General features: G+C 44.1%; 1 protein-coding gene across 2 annotated transcripts; it reads right to left on the bottom strand.

Moving 5' to 3' along the window:
* Positions 1–5,745: 5,745 nt before the first annotated feature.
* On the bottom strand, positions 5,746–14,984 carry LOC145879859 (uncharacterized). 2 transcript variants are annotated; one of them, XM_082976732.1, is made up of 21 exons: positions 14,843–14,984; positions 14,676–14,734; positions 14,510–14,590; positions 14,285–14,409; positions 13,542–13,685; positions 13,191–13,274; positions 12,935–13,096; positions 12,703–12,802; positions 12,268–12,488; positions 11,486–11,642; positions 11,098–11,309; positions 10,707–10,827; positions 10,182–10,378; positions 9,961–10,075; positions 9,579–9,748; positions 9,385–9,482; positions 9,113–9,243; positions 8,749–8,938; positions 6,116–6,257; positions 5,939–6,035; positions 5,746–5,861 (listed from the first exon to the last, which is right to left on the bottom strand). In XM_082976732.1, exons 1-21 carry the CDS (start codon positions 14,863–14,865, stop codon positions 5,788–5,790), a joined length of 2,703 nt encoding a protein of 900 aa, XP_082832858.1. In that variant the 5' UTR covers positions 14,866–14,984; the 3' UTR covers positions 5,746–5,787. The 2 variants fall into 2 exon arrangements, with proteins under 2 accessions (XP_082832858.1, XP_082832857.1); XM_082976731.1 differs by having other exon boundaries at positions 11,098–11,321.
* Positions 14,985–22,538: the final 7,554 nt, after the last annotated feature.

Genomic DNA, 22,538 nt, shown 5'->3' on the forward strand with positions numbered 1-22,538 from the left:
AAAGCAAATTACGCACTCCTCTTTAAATCTGCGTATTCCTCCCAAAGCTCCGTTGTCCTGAGTCTGCACAACTCTGCCAGGACCTAGGATCAAGGGAGACACTAAAGTGTTTTAGTACTATATCTCTTGACACAATGATGAAAATAATCATGGCCTCTAAACCTTCAAGCTGCATACTGGACCCTATTCCAACTAAACTACTGAAAGAGCTGCTTCCTGTGCTTGGCCCTCCTATGTTGAACATAATAAACGGCTCTCTAACCACCGGATGTGTACCAAACTCACTAAAAGTGGCAGTAATAAAGCCTCTCTTGAAAAAGCCAAATCTTGACCCAGAAAATATAAAAAACGAATCGGCCTATATCGAATCTTCCATTCCTCTCAGAAAAAGCTGTTGCGCAGCAACTCACTGCCTTCCTAAAGACAAACAACGTATACGAAACGCTTCAGTCTGGTTTTGGACCCCATCATAGCACTGAGACTGCACTTGTGAAGGTGGTAAATGACGTTTTAATGGCATCAGACCGAGGCTCTGCATCTGTCCTCGTGCTCCTAGATCTTAGTGCTGCTTTTGATACCATCGATCACCACATTCTTTTGGAGCGATTGGAAACCCAAATTGCTCTACACGGACAAGTTCTGGCCTGGTTTAGATCTCATCTGTCGGAAAGATAGCAGTTTGCCTCTGAATGGTTTGTCCTCTGACAAATCAACTGTACATTTCGGTGTTCCTCAAGGTTCCGTTTTAGGACCACTATTGTTTTCACTATATATTTTACCTCTTGGGGATGTCATTCGAAAACATAATGTTAAATTTCACTGCTATGCGGATGACACACAGCTGTACATTTCAAAGAAACATGGTGAAGCCCCAAAATTGCCCTCGCTAGAAGCCTGTGTTTCAGACAGAAGGAAGTGGATGGCTGCAAACTTTCTACTTTTAAACTCGGACAAAACAGAGATGCTTGTTCTAGGTCCCAAGAAACAAAGAGATCTTCTGTTGAATCTGACAATTAATCTTGATGGTTGTACAGTCGTCTCAAATAAAACTGTGAAGGACCTCGGCGTTACTCTGGACCCTGATCTCTCTTTTGAAGAACATATCAAGACTGTTTCAAGGACAGCTTTTTTCCCATCTACGTAACATTGCAAAAATCTGAAACTTTCTGTCCAGAAATGATGCAGAAAAATGTATCCATGCTTTTGTTACTTCTAGGTTGGACTACTGCAATGCTCTACTTTCCGGCTACCCGGATAAAGCACTAAATAAACTTCAGTTAGTGCTAAATACGGCTGCTAGAATCCTGACTAGAACCAAAACATTTGATCATATTACTCCAGTGCTAGCCTCCCTACACTGGCTTCCTGTTAAGGCAAGGGCTGATTTCAAGGTTTTTCTGCTAACCTACAAAGCATTACATGGGCTTGCTCCTACCTATCTTTCCGATTTGGTCCTGCCGTACATACCTACACGTACGCTACGGTCACAAGACGCAGGCCTCCTAATTGTCCCTAGAATTTCTAAGCAAACAGCTGGAGGCAGGGCTTTCTTCTATAGAGCTCCATTTTTATGGAATGGTCTGCCTACCCATGTGAGAGACGCAGACTCGGTCTCAACCTTTAAGTCTTTACTGAAGACTCATCTCTTCAGGGGGTCCTATGATTGAGTGTAGTCTGGCCCAGGAGTGTGAAGGTGAACGGAAAGGCTCTGGAGCAACGAACCGCCCTTGCTGTCTCTGCCTGGCCGGTTCCCCTCTCTCCACTGGGATTCTCTGCCTCTAACCCTATTACAGGGGCTGAGTCACTGGCTTACTGGTGTTCTTCCATGCCGTCCCCTAGGAGGGGTGCGTCACTTGAGTGGGTTGAGTCACTGACGTGGTCTTCCTGTCTGGGTTGGCGCCCCCCCCCCCCCCCTTGGGTTGTGCCGTGGCGGAGATCTTCGTGGGCTATACTCGCCCTTGTCTCAGGATGGTAAGTTGGTGGTTGAAGATATCCCTCTAGTGGTGTGGGGGCTGTGCTTTGACAAAGTGGGTGGGGTTATATCCTGCCTATTTGGCCCTGTCCGGGGGTATCATCGGATGGGGCCACAGTGTCTCCTGACCCCTCCTGTCTCAGCCTCCAGTATTTATGCTGCAGTAGTTTATGTGTCGGGGGGCTAGGGTCAGTCTGTTATATCTGGAGTATTTCTCCTGTCTTATCCGGTGTCCTGTGTGAATTTAAGTATGCTCTCTCTAATTCTTTCTTTCTTTCTCTCTCTCTCTCGGAGGACCTGAGCCCTAGGACCATGCCTCAGGACTACCTGGCATGATGACTCCTTGCTGTCCCAGACCTGCTGTTTTCAACTCTCTAGAGACAGCAGGAGCGGAAGAGATACTCTCAATAATCGGCTATGAAAAGCCAACTGACATTTACTCTTGAGGTGCTAACTTGTTGCACCCTCGACAACTACTGTGATTATTATTATTTGACCATGCTGGTCATTTATGAACATTTGAACATCTTGGCCATGTCCTGTTATAATCTCCACCCCGCACAGCCAGAAGAGGACTGGCCACCCCTCATAGCCTGGTTCCTCTCTAGGTTTCTTCCTAGGTTTTGGTCTTTCTAGGGAGTTTTTCCTAGCCACCGTGCTTCTACACCTGCATTACTTGCTGTTTGGGGTTTTAGGCTGGGTTTCTGTACAGCACTTTGAGATATCAGTTGATGTAAGAAGGGCTATATAAAGAAATTTGATTTGATAATGAATTACACCCACCTGGTGTCCCAGGTCTAGATCAGTGCCTGATTAGAGGAGAACAATGAAGAAATGCAGTGGATCTGGCTTTGAGGCCCAGAGGTGAGTTTGAGGGTTATAGCTGTTCCTGCTCCTCACACTTCACCGTTTGAGTAATTGAATGAGGGGTTGTGTGTGTAGTTGGGTTTAGCTCGGCTATTAGACTACTCTTTAGTAAAGGTCGAATAGTCTATTGTTCAGCTATTAGCCCAACTATTAGCACAACCGAATGGCTCGCTTGTGGGCGTGCTGGCAGGATAGGGCAGCGTCTTCAGTTGCGCGTCAAGAATTCTGCATACAGTAGCACGTTTGTATGAAGGTGTGGTTAATCACAGGCAAATTGTTATATGCTATGGAGGTACATTTGTGTCGAGAGCAAAACCTTTATTTTCAAATAATTCTTCTGAAAGCACATTCCCGCCCCCGACACAAAAGGATGTCAAAGCGGACACCTACGAAGATGGCATCTCAGGTAAGCGGCACTGGGCTGTATTGACGCATCCTAAAAAATGACATGTGCTGCTTTAGATTGAACGGTCATATCTCAGTTATTGTTTTCTTTACTTTCAGAGAGCGAGCTGACCTGAGGACCAGGCAGTGGAAGCTTTATTGCTGGCATAAAAAGTGTCCATAACCAGAGGTAATTAAACTGTTCTGTTTTTTTTCTCCATGTCTGCCTGTCTTGTTGTACATGGAACCTGTCTCACATGCATGAATTACAAAACCCTTAAGATGTCAGCTGCTAATTTACTCCACATAAACACAGCCATTTTCACTGGACTATCTGTTGCTGCCAAGTCATGATTTCCCTGGGGGTTAGCCTCACAATAACCAAGTGGTGAGAAACACAGCCCTCTATATTTAAATATTTCAGGTACACTCTGAAAGAAGATACTGTGTGACGCAGACACCTGTTGGCATTATCCTCGTGGGTCTGTTTTTCAGCTTAAAGTACTCTGTAGCCACTAAATCCTCTAGGTTATATCAGCTGTTTTGGTGAACCCCTCCCGCATCTGAACTGGCTGACAGAGGGCACAGAATGATCATAGGTGAGATGTCACTTGATTGAGTCAACACAAAGTATTATTAAAGACATGCTTTACATTGAAATCCCAGAGTTAATGATCCAAGGTCAGTTTTGCATTTCACCTCCTGATTTAAGATGACTGACCATGTTAATCATGCTCTCTCGTCTGCAGGTATGTTTTGATGTGAGAGGAAGCCAGTCCCGTCACTGGCCCCCCAAGGTTAGGAGACAGGTCATCACAATTGCGCTGAGAGAATATTAGGGTAGCACTGTCATCCATGAATCATATGCCGTCTGCCGCTGTTCTTACCTCGTCTTCTAATGCACACCATACGTGCATTGAAGTACAGATTTGCCTACCTTTATTTAACTAGGCAAGTCAGTTAATGACGGCCTTGTTCAGGGGCAGATTTTTACCTTGTCGGCTCGGGGATTCGATCTTGCAACCTTCCGGTTACTAGTCCAACGCTCTGGCCGCCCAAGATTGAACTTGCATTTTAATTGTATTATTATAAATACACTTCAATAAAGCATTTCATATTCTCCACTGGTTGAAATACTAGCCGGTGTCCTCAGATATGCATAGGGTTTTTTTCCCCCCTTTATATGAATTACAAATCAATCATGTTTAGTCTATTGCATAGTTACACAATGTGTAATCATTGATATCCCAGGAGCAGTAAACAGTTGAAGTGTAATACATGCATGCAGACACCGCATCATTTAAACAATGGCGTTTGATATGACTGAAAAAGAATCTGTCATACCTGAACCGCACATGATCAGTGAATATAGTCAATGTACAGGCTACAATATGGGGACTTGCATCCTTGGCACAATATATTCTACTCTAGGCTTCATAGATTGGTATGAACTTTACGTTTTAGGGTCCATACCCAGATCGGCTACATAGTCATTTTTAATCCGACACAATAAGCAAGTAAATAGTTAGCCAGCTAGATTCTTTACATCCACTGTTTCACAAGACAACAGCCTGGTTTGCTGGTTCTCAGGAGTCCCTAAAAAGACAAATTCATTCTCCTAACACTAGCTAATTTACCTTTGACAAAATATAGACGCACATTAACATATTCCTCTCAAATTGTACATTTGCTTGACTCGTTAAGACACCTTCCATCTGTTTTGTCAGCCAGCTTCGTTGAACGCCACAAGGCAAGGGTGGCTCGCGTCAAAATTCGTCTTTGGAACGATTGGTCATAACAAAACCTTGGGACCCAAATGCATAATGAGTGCGCCAACTCCCCCTTGTGGTGGTCTGGAGCAATGAAGCTGGGTACCTCTAAGTCCCGCAACTTTTAAAGGAGGAACCACTGTCTCTTCACAGTCCCCGCTGTTCCGTAAGGTGTTTCTTTGAATCTGATCCTGAGATTGTGAAGAGACCTGTGGTGGCATATGCATGGGTAGTTTTAAAAAACAGACAGCTCGGTACATTCAGCTTGTCAACACTTCTTACAAAAACAAGTAGTGATGAAGTCAAGCTCTTCCCATTTGAGATTGACATGCATATCATTAATAAAGAAATGTCCATATTTGGATGGAAACCAAGCTAGTGAGAGGTATCAAGGAAAGTTGTAATTTCAGTTGAAAATTAACACCGCTGCGCTCCCTGGGGCCTGCATCCAACCACAGCCCTGCTGGCAAACCACCATCTGCTATAACATTGAGTCAGTTCTTCCTACTGGACATTGGAAAGCTTTTGTTTTCACACCTATTGTTTGTCCTAGACGGGAAATTAGTGTGCAACACTTATCTCCGGTGGATGGTTCAGAGTTCCATGCTTACAAAAGGGTTGATTGATACACGTCAGATGACAAGCCTACTACGTCCACTAAAGTACATGCGCCGTGGTGTTAAATGCAAATCAGATACAATTAAGGTAGCTCCAACGGTTAGGATTGTTGCCGCGCAAGTAAAGCAAACTTAATTGTTATATAGAACACTTTATTTGACATGTTAGAACAAGACATTACACCCAAAGAATGTATCCAGAAGAAACATATAAATGATGTTCCTCAAAGAGGTCTTTGACATGTCGTTGACCTGTTGAGAGAGAGAGAGAGAACCCATTAGTTCAGTTATGGTCTGACAGGGTCTGAAAAGCATAAAACAAGACCGACCTCTTTTCGGGTTGTCCTGATTCACACATTGTCCACTACAGGGGCCACCAGTGGGACTACTGGCATCACAGATGACCACGTCACAATGGACAAAGACCTAGGAATCAAAGATTTTAAAAAAGGGATGATTGCCAGTCAAACAAAATTAACCAATAAAGATTGGGTGAACTTTGTTACCTGGCCCCTCGGCTCAACCGCATCCTCAGCGAAGGAAAACATATGGACCTCAAAGCGTTTGACGTGAGGGGGGAAGTGGACCCTGGCATCAGCTACCACCGGGTGGAAGACCACACGGTATGGATCCTCCGGGTTCTCACAGCTGCCAGTGTAGAGAGAGGGACTAAGTTAGGCACAAGAAAACGCTGTAAACCCCAACCGCCTTGTGTACGAAGTCTTATGGTGGTGTCACGACTGTCCTGTGAGGATCAGATCAATTTACAGGAGAAGTGGGTTCTTTCTCCCCCTCCAGTATGAACTAAAGGAATGTCTTTGTTAACAGGCTTTTCCCACCAAAACTCTTTTACCTTTGTCTTGAAAAAAGACAATTCTACATCCAACATGTATATTCAATTACATTGACATGAATGCATTCTCATGTGGTGAGATCTAAATGATCCAGAATGGTCAGACTACCTGAATATTGATCGTGGTTTAACCAAAAGTTGCCGAATATACAGTCGGTATCATCAACAACGCAATCATTTGAATTAAGAATTTCATGCAATTCTTCCGCTGTCGGAAAAATTGGTCACACAAAATAAATTCTACACCCACGGCATCGGATTCACACGTGGAGGACTTCTGTGAAGGGAGCAGCTCTACTATACAAAGTAACCGACGCATTGACAGTTTAGGCACACTTTTTAATTTGCATCTTTGGGAGGTTTCTTGTTTAACTGCCAGATATTAGCAAAAAGGGATTTGTGAAGAGAGACAAACGCCCACACCAGTACAAATCCACTTGATCTGACAGACGATGGCCAGAGCTTTCTCAGGATTTTGCACAACGATTTAAGCCAAGTATGATATAGTTGCACTTGAAGTGACAAATCTGAACTGCCCATTTCATGCACATGTGGTGTCTTTTCCTATGATATACAAAACATTTTCACACTGCTACCATTTAGTAAACAGCTGCAAAGTTACTCCCGTGACAGATGAGCCTTGTGTCCACATGGCCGCCGGAGCAAATTAAAATAGGGGTGCCAAATTTAAGTTTTTGCGACCATTTCCTAAAAACGGCAAAATTGCATGATTTGATAGCGTTTTGCAAACCCGATCCCCCAAATGAATGGTTTTGACCAATAAAGTTGCTTCACTACACTGCATCCAGTTACTGAAAAGGCACCCGCAAAATAAAGTGTCATTTGCCCATCTACCAAAGGTTGCAGTGTCCATTAAAATGTAGAAAAGTCATCTTTCAATATAGTTACCCAATTTCAATTCTTGAGATAAGATGGCAAAGTTAAAAATAGGCCAGCGGTTTCCATCTGTGGCGAAGTGCTCACCCAAATCAATGCTTATGACAAACCCAGCCAGCTACTCTTTTGAGTACTGTGCTGTAACATTTTTTTAGCTAGCAAGATGCTGCCACACTTGACCGTGGTATTTGTTCATGTTTAGCAACTCCCAATTAGCTCATTCCCCAGGTACAGGGAATTACATTGAAAGTGGCATCAACTTCTGGGGATCCTTTCAACTGATCCTATTCAGTTTCAAACATTAACTTCCATGCTGCACAGGCGTGTGAACCATCCTTTATGTTTAGTGCAATAACTGTTTTAAACGCAAGAGGTCACAATTCAACCCAAAACCAATCGGAAAGGCAAGCTAAGCTTGCCAGCCGCTCTTGATTTCCATTCGACTGACCATCAGTTCGGCACAACACTGAACTGTAGCAAACCAAAAGGATAACATTGAGTAAAAAGGTGTAGGTACAGGTAACGCCAACATAGTGTCTTAACCTTTTCACACGCGAGTTCCAAATATCTTCAACAGTCGCCCCAGTGGGAGTTTAGTTTATGCACGTGATGTCAGAATGCACTCACTGTTCCAAAATGTGGACAGATGACCTCAAACCAAGGCACACTACCTGGCAATTTTCTATAGGCCCTTTCAACGTCTAACTTTGCCTCATTAATTCCCAAAAGTAGCCCATTTCACGAGCCGGCCAAACTTTCCTTCAAGAGAAAGCCCAAGCATACAGACATTTGCACATCTAGTCAGAACAGGCCTGGCACATTTATTGCATTCCTATCAAAGTGCCTTATTTTCTGTGTAACGCATTGTCCTTTCTACTGTAGCATACCGTAAGTATAATGTACTTAACGTTTTATTCAGACAATGCGGTTTAGAGTCGTTTGTTGCATCATACGTTCTGTTCCAATGGTACGCTGCAGGGACCCCTCAGTGATAACAAACATGTGATCGTACGCGTAAAAAAATGGTTAATAGGGCCACCACGAACCACAATAGCTTCAATGCACCTTGGCATAGATTCTACAAGTGTCTTGAACGCAACACCATTCTTCCACGAGAAATTCCATCTTTTGTTGATGGTGATGTGAAACGCCGTCTCAGGCCCCACGCCAGAATCTCCCATACGTGTTAATTAAATTGGGTGGAGATCTGGTGACAGACCGCATACATTGTTTTAATGCTCAAACCATTGTGACCACTCATGACCTACGGATGGGGGCATAGCCACGGTAGCCAAAGTAAATGGCCTGCCAAGCATGATCGGTTGCTAATTACTCAGGAACCACACCTGTGGAATAACACTTGTTTAGGCCCAAAAAACAACAAGTTACCCATTAATGATGAGATTCCACCGGGGTCGGGAGTCGCGGTCCTCGTTGAGGGTGGCCCAGCAGTGGTCAAGCATCAGCGCAACCTTGGGGTCAGAGGACCTGGTCAGCTCCACCTCAAAGTGCAGAGGCTGTTTCAGGTATTTCACCACTGGATAGTCCTCCTCCTGGTAGAACGTGTTATACGAGGCGTCTGGAACACAGGACGAGACAACCGGGGTCGTGTTCAGTGGGCACAAAACAGCGAGGTACCATCTGAACTTGTCCATTGAGAAAGGCTCGTTTATCATATCCTGTTGTGCCGCGATGAACACTAATCACTTATAGCAAACGCTACTAGTAATATATCATATTTGTGCACGCTTACCCTGAGCGAGTCTCATTCTGACCATTAGTCGACCCGTCCCAGTCTCGGCAAAAGGCTCGTTGTCACGCGGCCTGGTGAGGAAGGCCAATGTGCGAGTGATGTTGACCACATAGTAGCAGGAAACCTTTAACCTAAAAAGAGGGATGTAGGCAACTTCAAGCAGTGGAGTGGACACACTGGTAGTAGAGGCACAAGTATTGAGCAATTGGTGAAGGAAGAAAAAACTACTATAAAAATCTAATAGCTACAATTGTGATGCGTAATGCACTCACTGATATTCGTCCTCTGAAGACGTCGTGGCATTCAGCTTCACCTCAAGTTCATCTGGCAAGGAGATTTCGTTCTCATACAGCATCACATTGTTGATAAACTATGTAGTAGAGGGGAATTGACTTATTACAGCCTGCAGAAGCAAACAGTCCGTAAATACACAGTACCCATCACCTCAGGGTAATAGTCATTTTACCTTCCTGGTGGTGCCACAGGAGTTGACAGTGAAGTGGAAGTAGGCGAAGCGATCGTCGCTGTAGGTGGGACCACAGGCGGGGTCGCTCAGGGTCAGTTGACCGGGGTTCAGATTGGGAGCAGACTCCACCTTCACCGCCAGCGCAGTCATCGTCCCATTAGAGAAACACTCTTGGAGGGGGGGGGGGCAAAAGACATGTAGCTATCAGACCTGGATTCTGTGTTAATTGAGCTTGCCAAGCACAGTAGAACCAATGGAATAGCACCAAAAGTGCAAACCATGCCCATCTGGCACTACTATTAGACTCAGTATTTCCAAGGAACCCAGGTTTGGTAACCATGTCATACGACTATTTATCGGAAGTAATTGTTTGAGAACCAACCAGTCAGCGTTTTGAGGAAGCTGCAAGCCAGGGAAAAGTATTTGATGGTCATGTTGTTGTAAGGATTCAACAGAGCCACATCCAGTCTGCTCCTGACAGAGGACGAGTGAACCGACTGGGAACCAGTGGGAGAGTTCATTAGTCCAATATTGTATACAGGGTAAGGAAAGCGAGGCTAGCTGCAGCAATTTAGGTTAACATGTTTTGGGAGAGCATCGTACCTCAAACACTGCGTCCGGCGAAGAGAAGGGCAACGTGATGGTGAAGTCTGCGTCGCCCTCTGTTAAATACTGTTGAGCAAGCTCATGGTTAAGCAGCCGCTTGCCAACCAAGACCACGAAAAAGGGCTCTTGGTTGCTGTAGTCCACAGTGATGTGGAAGTTCTCCTGATCACAGTTGCCAGTGACTGAGGGTGGCACTACAAGGACAAACAGGGTTGTGTTCATTAAGCACAAAAAACAGGACTTGAACTTGTCCAAGAAGAAACCCTTGTTTTCGGTTGCAAAATCTTTTGCTACGGTGGGACTGAATAAACACGATCCTGGAAAATCAGGAACAGGACACTGGGTCCAAATACTCTAAAGCTTAACATTTTCTTTGTAGAGAGACCGCGTAGGAAAAGCCTACAGTATGGCTAGTTGGGCTCTCAAGTCCACCATGTGGCTTTCACTGCCAATTTCCTTTCAGGGCAATCATTAACGAGAGGAAACCATTCAACAGTAGTTTGGCGTAGTCCAGTTACATACCAATGTCCAGCAGTACAGCGTCCACAACGGCAGAGTGAGAGAAAGGAGCGTACTCTGGAAAGACGACCAGGCCGTAGATCAGCTGAAGAGTGAAGGTTGTGACACCTTGTTCCACCCTTTTCTGTAGTGAAGTTAAAAGCATCATTGTTGTAACAGAACTCTAGTCAACATCAAGTGACAACCAAGCACATATGGGGACTATTAAAACAATGTTGCCCTCATTCCTCTAAATCAAGCACTATTGGCAAGTGAATGCATACAACTGCCAAAATAATGGAAACACTTGAGTAAATGAGGGATACAAAGTACATTTGCACCATCATTTCTATTTTGTTGGTGGCCCACTTATTAGGGCATGTAGCGTGTGGCTTTGCATTTAACAGAAACACACCTCCTTAAAGACCACCGGGTCTGAGAAGGGCACCTCCATCCTGAAGGTCTTCAAGGTGTTGTCCAGGGATCTCTGCTCCTGAACATTGAAGCCTCTGGCGTTGCACTCTGCAACAGTTAGCACCATGGTGGGAAAGGTGATGTTCAGCAGCTCCACATCAAGGTTGAAGGTCCCCAACTCAAGCACAAACACTGCCTGCTCAGGAACCGTGTCTAAGGGCGTGTCTGTTCATTGGCAAACATTTTGAAATGCGGTACAATGGAAGTCGAAAATGGACATTTGTTATTGGAGAAGTCCGGGTATTGCCTCCCCGTTTCAGTCTTGTGCCTAATGAACAACCCAGGCATCCCAAATTACCATAGGCACCATTTAACTAAACCAGACTCACAGTTGCGAACTTGTGGAGGCCTGGCCATCGGAGGTGTTGTGATAGGGAAGAGGACTTTGTATCTGGTGTCCTCGTGTGCGACCTCCTCGATCCACAGCAACTCAAGCATGGGCTCAATGGTGTAAGTGACAAAGTACTTGTCATCCTGAATATGGCTCTGTAAGGGAGACGAGTGATGCATTCAGGCTGTAATACACAATTGGAGTGCCAAAACAGGTTTTTAAAAAAAGCCTACCGGTTATCTGTGTGGTTTGTCCTCCAGCCGCTCGTAATTTAAAGACAAAATATCCAAAGGAAAGTATTGTTTACCAGACTTTAGAGAGCTGGTAGGTATATGGTTGTCAACTTGCATTTTCAAAGCAACCGACACGCAAATGTAAACAGTAGCCGAGTGTAACCGAGCGTTGCTTGCATTCAGTTGCCAGTGGCAAAGCTACCGGCTCCCTAAAAAGCCTGGTAAACAATACTTTAGTGTGGATATTGGTCTCAAATTTCAAGCGGTAGAGTATGTTTAAATGTAATTTTATGCAACATTCACACGATTTTGCAATCCAATGTGTCAGGCTGTATACACACCCACCGATCCATTGTATATTAGCCTGATTAAGCAGACAATTGCTCAATAAGAAACATTTTACACAAGACAACGTTTCTAGGAGTTTACCCATGAGAGATGGCAAAGGGTTACTGCAAAGCACTGACAACTGCTGCTGTAAAAAGGGCTCTACAAATAGATTTGACTTAGAAATTAAACAGGAACATTTTAGTCATCCAACGCTGACCTTGAAATAGCCGCCAACCGCCCCCACCGGAATTTCAACAATAATATGAGCCTCTGTGACTAAAACCGAGTAGTTTCTGGCAGCCATTTCCTCAGTGTCCAGCCTCTTAGCGTCAATTCCCATGTACACCTCCAACATGGTGAAGGCATCAGAGGAGAAAAGTGGGTCGATGTGCTTGGGCATGTACCAGGTGATCACTTCTGGAGTAAAGGCCACTGCCCCTGCAGTGAAACAAGAAGCCAAGTGCACATCATAACAGAACATTTTGCAACTGAAAACAAATGTGCCATTATTGAAAAAAAGTTCATCCCATTCAAAGACATTGTCCCAACTGAACACTACATAACACAAACGAAAGTCTTGTCTGGAGCCAATTAAGAAATGGGTTTATAGGTTCTTAAATTTGCCAAGTTAGTCCATTATTTCACACTCAACCTGGTGTTGGACAAACAGCCGTGGCATCTACGCGAGTCACCAGCCACTTCTGCTCAAAGAAGGTTGAGGTTGAGAGCACCCGCATCGGAACCCCAGCTACCTGTTCAGGGGGCAACCACACCAGGGCCGTGTTCAGTAGGGCACACCGTATTAACAATATGTTGCAGAGTTCAGGTAGGGCCACCGTTTGCTCTACTGAACATGACCCAGTTCATGGAGGAAGTGAGCTTACATTCTGGAGGTATGTCTCCTCTGCATTATGAGGGCTTCTTAACACCAGCCGGGTGGGAGTGTTGGCTATTGCATAGCCCTTTCTTTGGACCTCATCCACATTCATGACCTTCTTGCTAGGACTAAAAACGACTGCTGTCATTTTGTATCCTGAAGCAACAGCCTGTCTCAGGAAATGGAAACGTGAATTAAACAAACGCACATTTTGTTTAGCGCCATCCTGTCATTTTGTAGTGAAATTACAGAAACATGGCTACCTCAGCTCCTCTCCTTGCTTTCGGGCCTCCAGTGGGCTGTTCAGGGACGGTTTGGATGTCTGGAAGAGTCCTTCTGACAGACACCTAGAGAAGAAAGGCCATTATTCCCTATGCATTTTCTCCCTCCCATACAATAGGAACGCAATCTGTCCACTCGCCTCCTTAAATGCACTGAGAATAGGCCAAGATTCCTCGCCGCTAAAGTTGTCCTATGTGCATTTTGAAGAGGCGAGAGGAATTGAGAGACGGTCAAGACACAGAAGAAATGAAACACTGGACAATTGTAGCTCTAGACAGATCATTTAAGCTCCACTGTAAACATCTCCGTTGGGGCATGCTCTGCTCACTTGCCTCCATGTAGTTGCGGTCGCACAGAATCTCTCGGGAGGTCCAGGGGGTGTAGCTACAGGTTTTGCCCACTCTATACACAGGGTCTTCAGTCATGTGGTTTCCTGGCAGCCTGAACTGCATGACCAAGCTGAACATCTTATCATCCTAAAATTAAGGGGGGGAAAAAAAAAAAGCCTCATTATATAGCAGAAAACAAATAATTCAGTTGACATTCATGCAAGTTAGAGACTGTGGCTATATGAATGCAGCTGCCACTGTATTGAAGCCACACTACAGGAGAAGAGCTCAGTAGTACACATCACTGCAGTCTGTATCAGAAAGTTGGCTGGCCCTCCATAAACTTCTGCTGTACCTTACTTCATCGTTAACTTAGAAGTAAGAGATACCAGACCCAGTCTCAGGGGTGGCTAACTATGGAGATCCACAGAGTTAAGTAAAACTGCTTAAATGTTTCTGGCACCGTACTTCTAATAACCTCCATGCTCTACGGCAACTCAGGCTGATTGAGGACCTTTTTACTGAAGAAAGTGTTTGTTTTCAATTATTTCATCTAGTGATGCAAATATTGACTTGTATCTTTGTGTATACAGGGCTCATCTGTAAAAGAGCCTGGCCTCAGCATGACTCCGTGTCAAAGGTTAAATAAAATGACGTTGTTACATTACGGGGTTGCAATTGCAGTGACACTGAAAGGCAAACTGTCCATTTGAAGTTAGAGCAAACACTACAGTGCTTAGGGTTACCATGGTCTGGGAAAAGCAGTTTTGAAGAGAAGCAAAAAATATGGCATTCCCCATTGGGTCAAATTTAAAGCTGAATCCACACTGAGTAGCAAGGCCAGGCGTCAGGTTTATGATTTGTGTGTCATCTGGAAGGGATGGAGATGGTGTGAACACAACAGTTGACAAACAATATCAATCCATGAATTATGAAAAGGAGAGAAAGAGAATCATACGAGACAAACTCACTGAAGACAGCGTCGACCTCTTCAAAAAGAGGAGCTACACTCAGACGAATAACGTTACCAAGGCATTCAGCATTGAGGTCATCTGGAATGGGAAAGCTTAGTTAAAAATCTAAAAAATATATTGTCAAACGCTTAGTGCTTGAATTTGCAGGGTGCAAAATGCATACTTATAGAAGGCGTCTGTTGTGCTTGTATGCCCACAGCTGCCATCAATAGGCAAAACAACCTGTAAGGCATTTGACAAATTATTATGATTGATTGATTAAAAAAGGAGGAAGAAGACAACTCAAATGTTTGCGTCGCATAAGACTCTTCTAGGCCTGCTACTACTTACCCTGAGCCAAGGAAATTAACCATTGTAGAACAGAACTGTTTTGATGAAATACACAGCTACAGAATCTAATATTTGACCCAAGGTGTGCAGCCTACAGCCCAGGGGTATTCTACTTTTACCCTATGACAAAGGCTTCCCACACTCAGTCACCTGAACCCCAAAGGGCTGCACATTTTCTTTTTATTCCCCTAGCCCTACAAAGCTGATTCAAATAATCAACTAATCATCAAGCTTTGTTAATCTGAATCAGCTGTGTAGTGTTAGGACAAAAACCTAAATGCACACCAAGTTTGGGAAACGCTGCCCTACGAGCCTGCTGGTTTTCTGTTCTAACTGATAATTGAGGAAAATAAGAACAATCTGAAATTTCTTTTTGATACTGTCGCAAAGCTAACTAAAAAGCAGCATTCCCCTAGAGAGGATGGCTTTCACTTCAGCGGTAATAAATTCATGAACTTCTTTGAGGAAAAGATCATGATCATTAGAAAGCAAATTACGCACTCCTCTTTAAATCTGCGTATTCCTCCCAAAGCTCCGTTGTCCTGAGTCTGCACAACTCTGCCAGGACCTAGGATCAAGGGAGACACTAAAGTGTTTTAGTACTATATCTCTTGACACAATGATGAAAATAATCATGGCCTCTAAACCTTCAAGCTGCATACTGGACCCTATTCCAACTAAACTACTGAAAGAGCTGCTTCCTGTGCTTGGCCCTCCTATGTTGAACATAATAACCTGTTAGGGCTAGGGGGCAGCATTGACACGGCTGGATAAAAAACATACCCGATTTAATCTGGTTACCACTCCTACTCAGTAACTAGAATATGCATATACTTATTACATATGGATAGAAAACACCCTAAATTTTCTAAAACTGTTTGAATGGTGTCTGTGAGTATAACAGAACTCAAATGGCAGGTCAAAACCTGAGAGATTCCTTTACAGGAAGTGGCCTGTCTGACCATTTCTGGAACTTCTTTGCCATCTCTATCATTTACTAAGGATCTCTGCTCTAACGTGACACTTCCCACGTCGTCCATAGGCTCTCATAGCCCGGGAAAAAAGAGAATGTCGTCATTCCAGCCCCAGGCTGAAACACATTATCGCCTTTCTCAAGTGGCCCATCAAGAGACACTAGCTTATGCGCGTGACCCCGACCGCCCCCGCCTTTGGGATTTTTTCCTCTGTTTGCCGAAAAGGAGATTCCCTGTCGGAATTTTACCGCTTTTCTACGAGAAAAATGACGTAAAAATTGATTTTAAACAGCGGTTGACATGCTTCGACGTACGGCAATTGAATACTTTGAATTTTATTGTCAGGAATTGCGCCAAGCGCGCGACACTTCTTTACTATTTCGGATAGTGTCTGGAACGCACGAACAAAACGCCGCTATTCGGATATAACGATGGATTATTTTGGACCAAACCAACATTTGTTATTGAAGTAGACGTCCTGGGTGTGCATTCTGACGAAGACAACAAAAGGTAATGACATTTTTATAATAGTAAATATGATTATGGTGAGTGCTAAACTTGCCGGGTGTCTAAATAGCGAGCCCGTGATGCCTGGGCTATATACTTAGAATATTGCAAAATGTGCTTTCACCAAAAAGCTATTTTAAAATCGGACATATCGAGTGCATAGAGGAGGTCTGTATCTATAATTCTTAAAATAATTGTTATGCTTTTTGTGAACGTTTATCGTGAGTAATTTAGTAAAATGTTAGCGAATTCCCCGTAAGTTTGCGGGGGGTATGCTAGTTCTGAACGTCACATGCTAATGTAAAAAGCTGGTTTTTGATATAAATATGAACTTGATTGAACAAAACATGCATGTATTGTATAACATAATGTCCTAGGGTTGTCATCTGATGAAGATCATCAAAGGTGAGTGCTGCATTTAGCTGTCTTCTGGGTTTTGGTGACATTATATGCTGGCTTGAAAAATGGGTGTCTGATTATTTCTGGCTTGGTACTCTGCTGACATAATCTAATGTTTTGCTTTCGTTGTAAAGCCTTTTTGAAATCGGACAGTGTGGTTAGATTAACGAGAGTCTTATCTTTAAATGGCTGTAAAATAGTCATATGTTTGAGAAATTGAAGTAATAGGATTTTGAAGATTTTGAAAATCGCGCCACAGGCTGGCAGTGGATGTTACGTAGGTGGGACGAATTCGTCCCGCCGGTCCCATAGAGGATAAACGGCTCTCTAACCACCGGATGTGTACCAAACTCACTAAAAGTGGCAGTAATAAAGCCTCTCTTGAAAAAGCCAAATCTTGACCCAGAAAATATAAAAAACGAATCGGCCTATATCGAATCTTCCATTCCTCTCAGAAAAAGCTGTTGCGCAGCAACTCACTGCCTTCCTAAAGACAAACAACATATACGAAACGCTTCAGTCTGGTTTTGGACCCCATCATAGCACTGAGACTGCACTTGTGAAGGTGGTAAATGACGTTTTAATGGCATCAGACCGAGGCTCTGCATCTGTCCTCGTGCTCCTAGATCTTAGTGCTGCTTTTGATACCATCGATCACCACATTCTTTTGGAGCGATTGGAAACCCAAATTGCTCTACACGGACAAGTTCTGGCCTGGTTTAGATCTCATCTGTCGGAAAGATAGCAGTTTGCCTCTGAATGGTTTGTCCTCTGACAAATCAACTGTACATTTCGGTGTTCCTCAAGGTTCCGTTTTAGGACCACTATTGTTTTCACTATATATTTTACCTCTTGGGGATGTCATTCGAAAACATAATGTTAAATTTCACTGCTATGCGGATGACACACAGCTGTACATTTCAAAGAAACATGGTGAAGCCCCAAAATTGCCCTCGCTAGAAGCCTGTGTTTCAGACAGAAGGAAGTGGATGGCTGCAAACTTTCTACTTTTAAACTCGGACAAAACAGAGATGCTTGTTCTAGGTCCCAAGAAACAAAGAGATCTTCTGTTGAATCTGACAATTAATCTTGATGGTTGTACAGTCGTCTCAAATAAAACTGTGAAGGACCTCGGCGTTACTCTGGACCCTGATCTCTCTTTTGAAGAACATATCAAGACTGTTTCAAGGACAGCTTTTTTCCCATCTACGTAACATTGCAAAAATCTGAAACTTTCTGTCCAGAAATGATGCAGAAAAATGTATCCATGCTTTTGTTACTTCTAGGTTGGACTACTGCAATGCTCTACTTTCCGGCTACCCGGATAAAGCACTAAATAAACTTCAGTTAGTGCTAAATACGGCTGCTAGAATCCTGACTAGAACCAAAACATTTGATCATATTACTCCAGTGCTAGCCTCCCTACACTGGCTTCCTGTTAAGGCAAGGGCTGATTTCAAGGTTTTTCTGCTAACCTACAAAGCATTACATGGGCTTGCTCCTACCTATCTTTCCGATTTGGTCCTGCCGTACATACCTACACGTACGCTACGGTCACAAGACGCAGGCCTCCTAATTGTCCCTAGAATTTCTAAGCAAACAGCTGGAGGCAGGGCTTTCTTCTATAGAGCTCCATTTTTATGGAATGGTCTGCCTACCCATGTGAGAGACGCAGACTCGGTCTCAACCTTTAAGTCTTTACTGAAGACTCATCTCTTCAGGGGGTCCTATGATTGAGTGTAGTCTGGCCCAGGAGTGTGAAGGTGAACGGAAAGGCTCTGGAGCAACGAACCGCCCTTGCTGTCTCTGCCTGGCCGGTTCCCCTCTCTCCACTGGGATTCTCTGCCTCTAACCCTATTACAGGGGCTGAGTCACTGGCTTACTGGTGTTCTTCCATGCCGTCCCCTAGGAGGGGTGCGTCACTTGAGTGGGTTGAGTCACTGACGTGGTCTTCCTGTCTGGGTTGGCGCCCCCCCCCCCCCCCTTGGGTTGTGCCGTGGCGGAGATCTTCGTGGGCTATACTCGCCCTTGTCTCAGGATGGTAAGTTGGTGGTTGAAGATATCCCTCTAGTGGTGTGGGGGCTGTGCTTTGACAAAGTGGGTGGGGTTATATCCTGCCTATTTGGCCCTGTCCGGGGGTATCATCGGATGGGGCCACAGTGTCTCCTGACCCCTCCTGTCTCAGCCTCCAGTATTTATGCTGCAGTAGTTTATGTGTCGGGGGGCTAGGGTCAGTCTGTTATATCTGGAGTATTTCTCCTGTCTTATCCGGTGTCCTGTGTGAATTTAAGTATGCTCTCTCTAATTCTTTCTTTCTTTCTCTCTCTCTCTCGGAGGACCTGAGCCCTAGGACCATGCCTCAGGACTACCTGGCATGATGACTCCTTGCTGTCCCAGACCTGCTGTTTTCAACTCTCTAGAGACAGCAGGAGCGGAAGAGATACTCTCAATAATCGGCTATGAAAAGCCAACTGACATTTACTCTTGAGGTGCTAACTTGTTGCACCCTCGACAACTACTGTGATTATTATTATTTGACCATGCTGGTCATTTATGAACATTTGAACATCTTGGCCATGTCCTGTTATAATCTCCACCCCGCACAGCCAGAAGAGGACTGGCCACCCCTCATAGCCTGGTTCCTCTCTAGGTTTCTTCCTAGGTTTTGGTCTTTCTAGGGAGTTTTTCCTAGCCACCGTGCTTCTACACCTGCATTACTTGCTGTTTGGGGTTTTAGGCTGGGTTTCTGTACAGCACTTTGAGATATCAGTTGATGTAAGAAGGGCTATATAAAGAAATTTGATTTGATAATGAATTACACCCACCTGGTGTCCCAGGTCTAGATCAGTGCCTGATTAGAGGAGAACAATGAAGAAATGCAGTGGATCTGGCTTTGAGGCCCAGAGGTGAGTTTGAGGGTTATAGCTGTTCCTGCTCCTCACACTTCACCGTTTGAGTAATTGAATGAGGGGTTGTGTGTGTAGTTGGGTTTAGCTCGGCTATTAGACTACTCTTTAGTAAAGGTCGAATAGTCTATTGTTCAGCTATTAGCCCAACTATTAGCACAACCGAATGGCTCGCTTGTGGGCGTGCTGGCAGGATAGGGCAGCGTCTTCAGTTGCGCGTCAAGAATTCTGCATACAGTAGCACGTTTGTATGAAGGTGTGGTTAATCACAGGCAAATTGTTATATGCTATGGAGGTACATTTGTGTCGAGAGCAAAACCTTTATTTTCAAATAATTCTTCTGAAAGCACATTCCCGCCCCCGACACAAAAGGATGTCAAAGCGGACACCTACGAAGATGGCATCTCAGGTAAGCGGCACTGGGCTGTATTGACGCATCCTAAAAAATGACATGTGCTGCTTTAGATTGAACGGTCATATCTCAGTTATTGTTTTCTTTACTTTCAGAGAGCGAGCTGACCTGAGGACCAGGCAGTGGAAGCTTTATTGCTGGCATAAAAAGTGTCCATAACCAGAGGTAATTAAACTGTTCTGTTTTTTTTCTCCATGTCTGCCTGTCTTGTTGTACATGGAACCTGTCTCACATGCATGAATTACAAAACCCTTAAGATGTCAGCTGCTAATTTACTCCACATAAACACAGCCATTTTCACTGGACTATCTGTTGCTGCCAAGTCATGATTTCCCTGGGGGTTAGCCTCACAATAACCAAGTGGTGAGAAACACAGCCCTCTATATTTAAATATTTCAGGTACACTCTGAAAGAAGATACTGTGTGACGCAGACACCTGTTGGCATTATCCTCGTGGGTCTGTTTTTCAGCTTAAAGTACTCTGTAGCCACTAAATCCTCTAGGTTATATCAGCTGTTTTGGTGAACCCCTCCCGCATCTGAACTGGCTGACAGAGGGCACAGAATGATCATAGGTGAGATGTCACTTGATTGAGTCAACACAAAGTATTATTAAAGACATGCTTTACATTGAAATCCCAGAGTTAATGATCCAAGGTCAGTTTTGCATTTCACCTCCTGATTTAAGATGACTGACCATGTTAATCATGCTCTCTCGTCTGCAGGTATGTTTTGATGTGAGAGGAAGCCAGTCCCGTCACTGGCCCCCCCAAGGTTAGGAGACAGGTCATCACAATTGCGCTGAGAGAATATTAGGGTAGCACTGTCATCCATGAATCATATGCCGTCTGCCGCTGTTCTTACCTCGTCTTCTAATGCACACCATACGTGCATTGAAGTACAGATTTGCCTACCTTTATTTAACTAGGCAAGTCAGTTAATGACGGCCTTGTTCAGGGGCAGATTTTTACCTTGTCGGCTCGGGGATTCGATCTTGCAACCTTCCGGTTACTAGTCCAACGCTCTGGCCGCCCAAGATTGAACTTGCATTTTAATTGTATTATTATAAATACACTTCAATAAAGCATTTCATATTCTCCACTGGTTGAAATACTAGCCGGTGTCCTCAGATATGCATAGGGTTTTTTTCCCCCCTTTATATGAATTACAAATCAATCATGTTTAGTCTATTGCATAGTTACACAATGTGTAATCATTGATATCCCAGGAGCAGTAAACAGTTGAAGTGTAATACATGCATGCAGACACCGCATCATTTAAACAATGGCGTTTGATATGACTGAAAAAGAATCTGTCATACCTGAACCGCACATGATCAGTGAATATAGTCAATGTACAGGCTACAATATGGGGACTTGCATCCTTGGCACAATATATTCTACTCTAGGCTTCATAGATTGGTATGAACTTTACGTTTTAGGGTCCATACCCAGATCGGCTACATAGTCATTTTTAATCCGACACAATAAGCAAGTAAATAGTTAGCCAGCTAGATTCTTTACATCCACTGTTTCACAAGACAACAGCCTGGTTTGCTGGTTCTCAGGAGTCCCTAAAAAGACAAATTCATTCTCCTAACACTAGCTAATTTACCTTTGACAAAATATAGACGCACATTAACATATTCCTCTCAAATTGTACATTTGCTTGACTCGTTAAGACACCTTCCATCTGTTTTGTCAGCCAGCTTCGTTGAACGCCACAAGGCAAGGGTGGCTCGCGTCAAAATTCGTCTTTGGAACGATTGGTCATAACAAAACCTTGGGACCCAAATGCATAATGAGTGCGCCAACTCCCCCTTGTGGTGGTCTGGAGCAATGAAGCTGGGTACCTCTAAGTCCCGCAACTTTTAAAGGAGGAACCACTGTCTCTTCACAGTCCCCGCTGTTCCGTAAGGTGTTTCTTTGAATCTGATCCTGAGATTGTGAAGAGACCTGTGGTGGCATATGCATGGGTAGTTTTAAAAAACAGACAGCTCGGTACATTCAGCTTGTCAACACTTCTTACAAAAACAAGTAGTGATGAAGTCAAGCTCTTCCCATTTGAGATTGACATGCATATCATTAATAAAGAAATGTCCATATTTGGATGGAAACCAAGCTAGTGAGAGGTATCAAGGAAAGTTGTAATTTCAGTTGAAAATTAACACCGCTGCGCTCCCTGGGGCCTGCATCCAACCACAGCCCTGCTGGCAAACCACCATCTGCTATAACATTGAGTCAGTTCTTCCTACTGGACATTGGAAAGCTTTTGTTTTCACACCTATTGTTTGTCCTAGACGGGAAATTAGTGTGCAACACTTATCTCCGGTGGATGGTTCAGAGTTCCATGCTTACAAAAGGGTTGATTGATACACGTCAGATGACAAGCCTACTACGTCCACTAAAGTACATGCGCCGTGGTGTTAAATGCAAATCAGATACAATTAAGGTAGCTCCAACGGTTAGGATTGTTGCCGCGCAAGTAAAGCAAACTTAA

This window comes from Salmo salar, chromosome 06, assembly GCF_965601325.2.
Source record: "Salmo salar chromosome 06, fSalSal1, whole genome shotgun sequence".
In the NCBI taxonomy this organism is placed as follows: domain Eukaryota; kingdom Metazoa; phylum Chordata; class Actinopteri; order Salmoniformes; family Salmonidae; genus Salmo; species Salmo salar.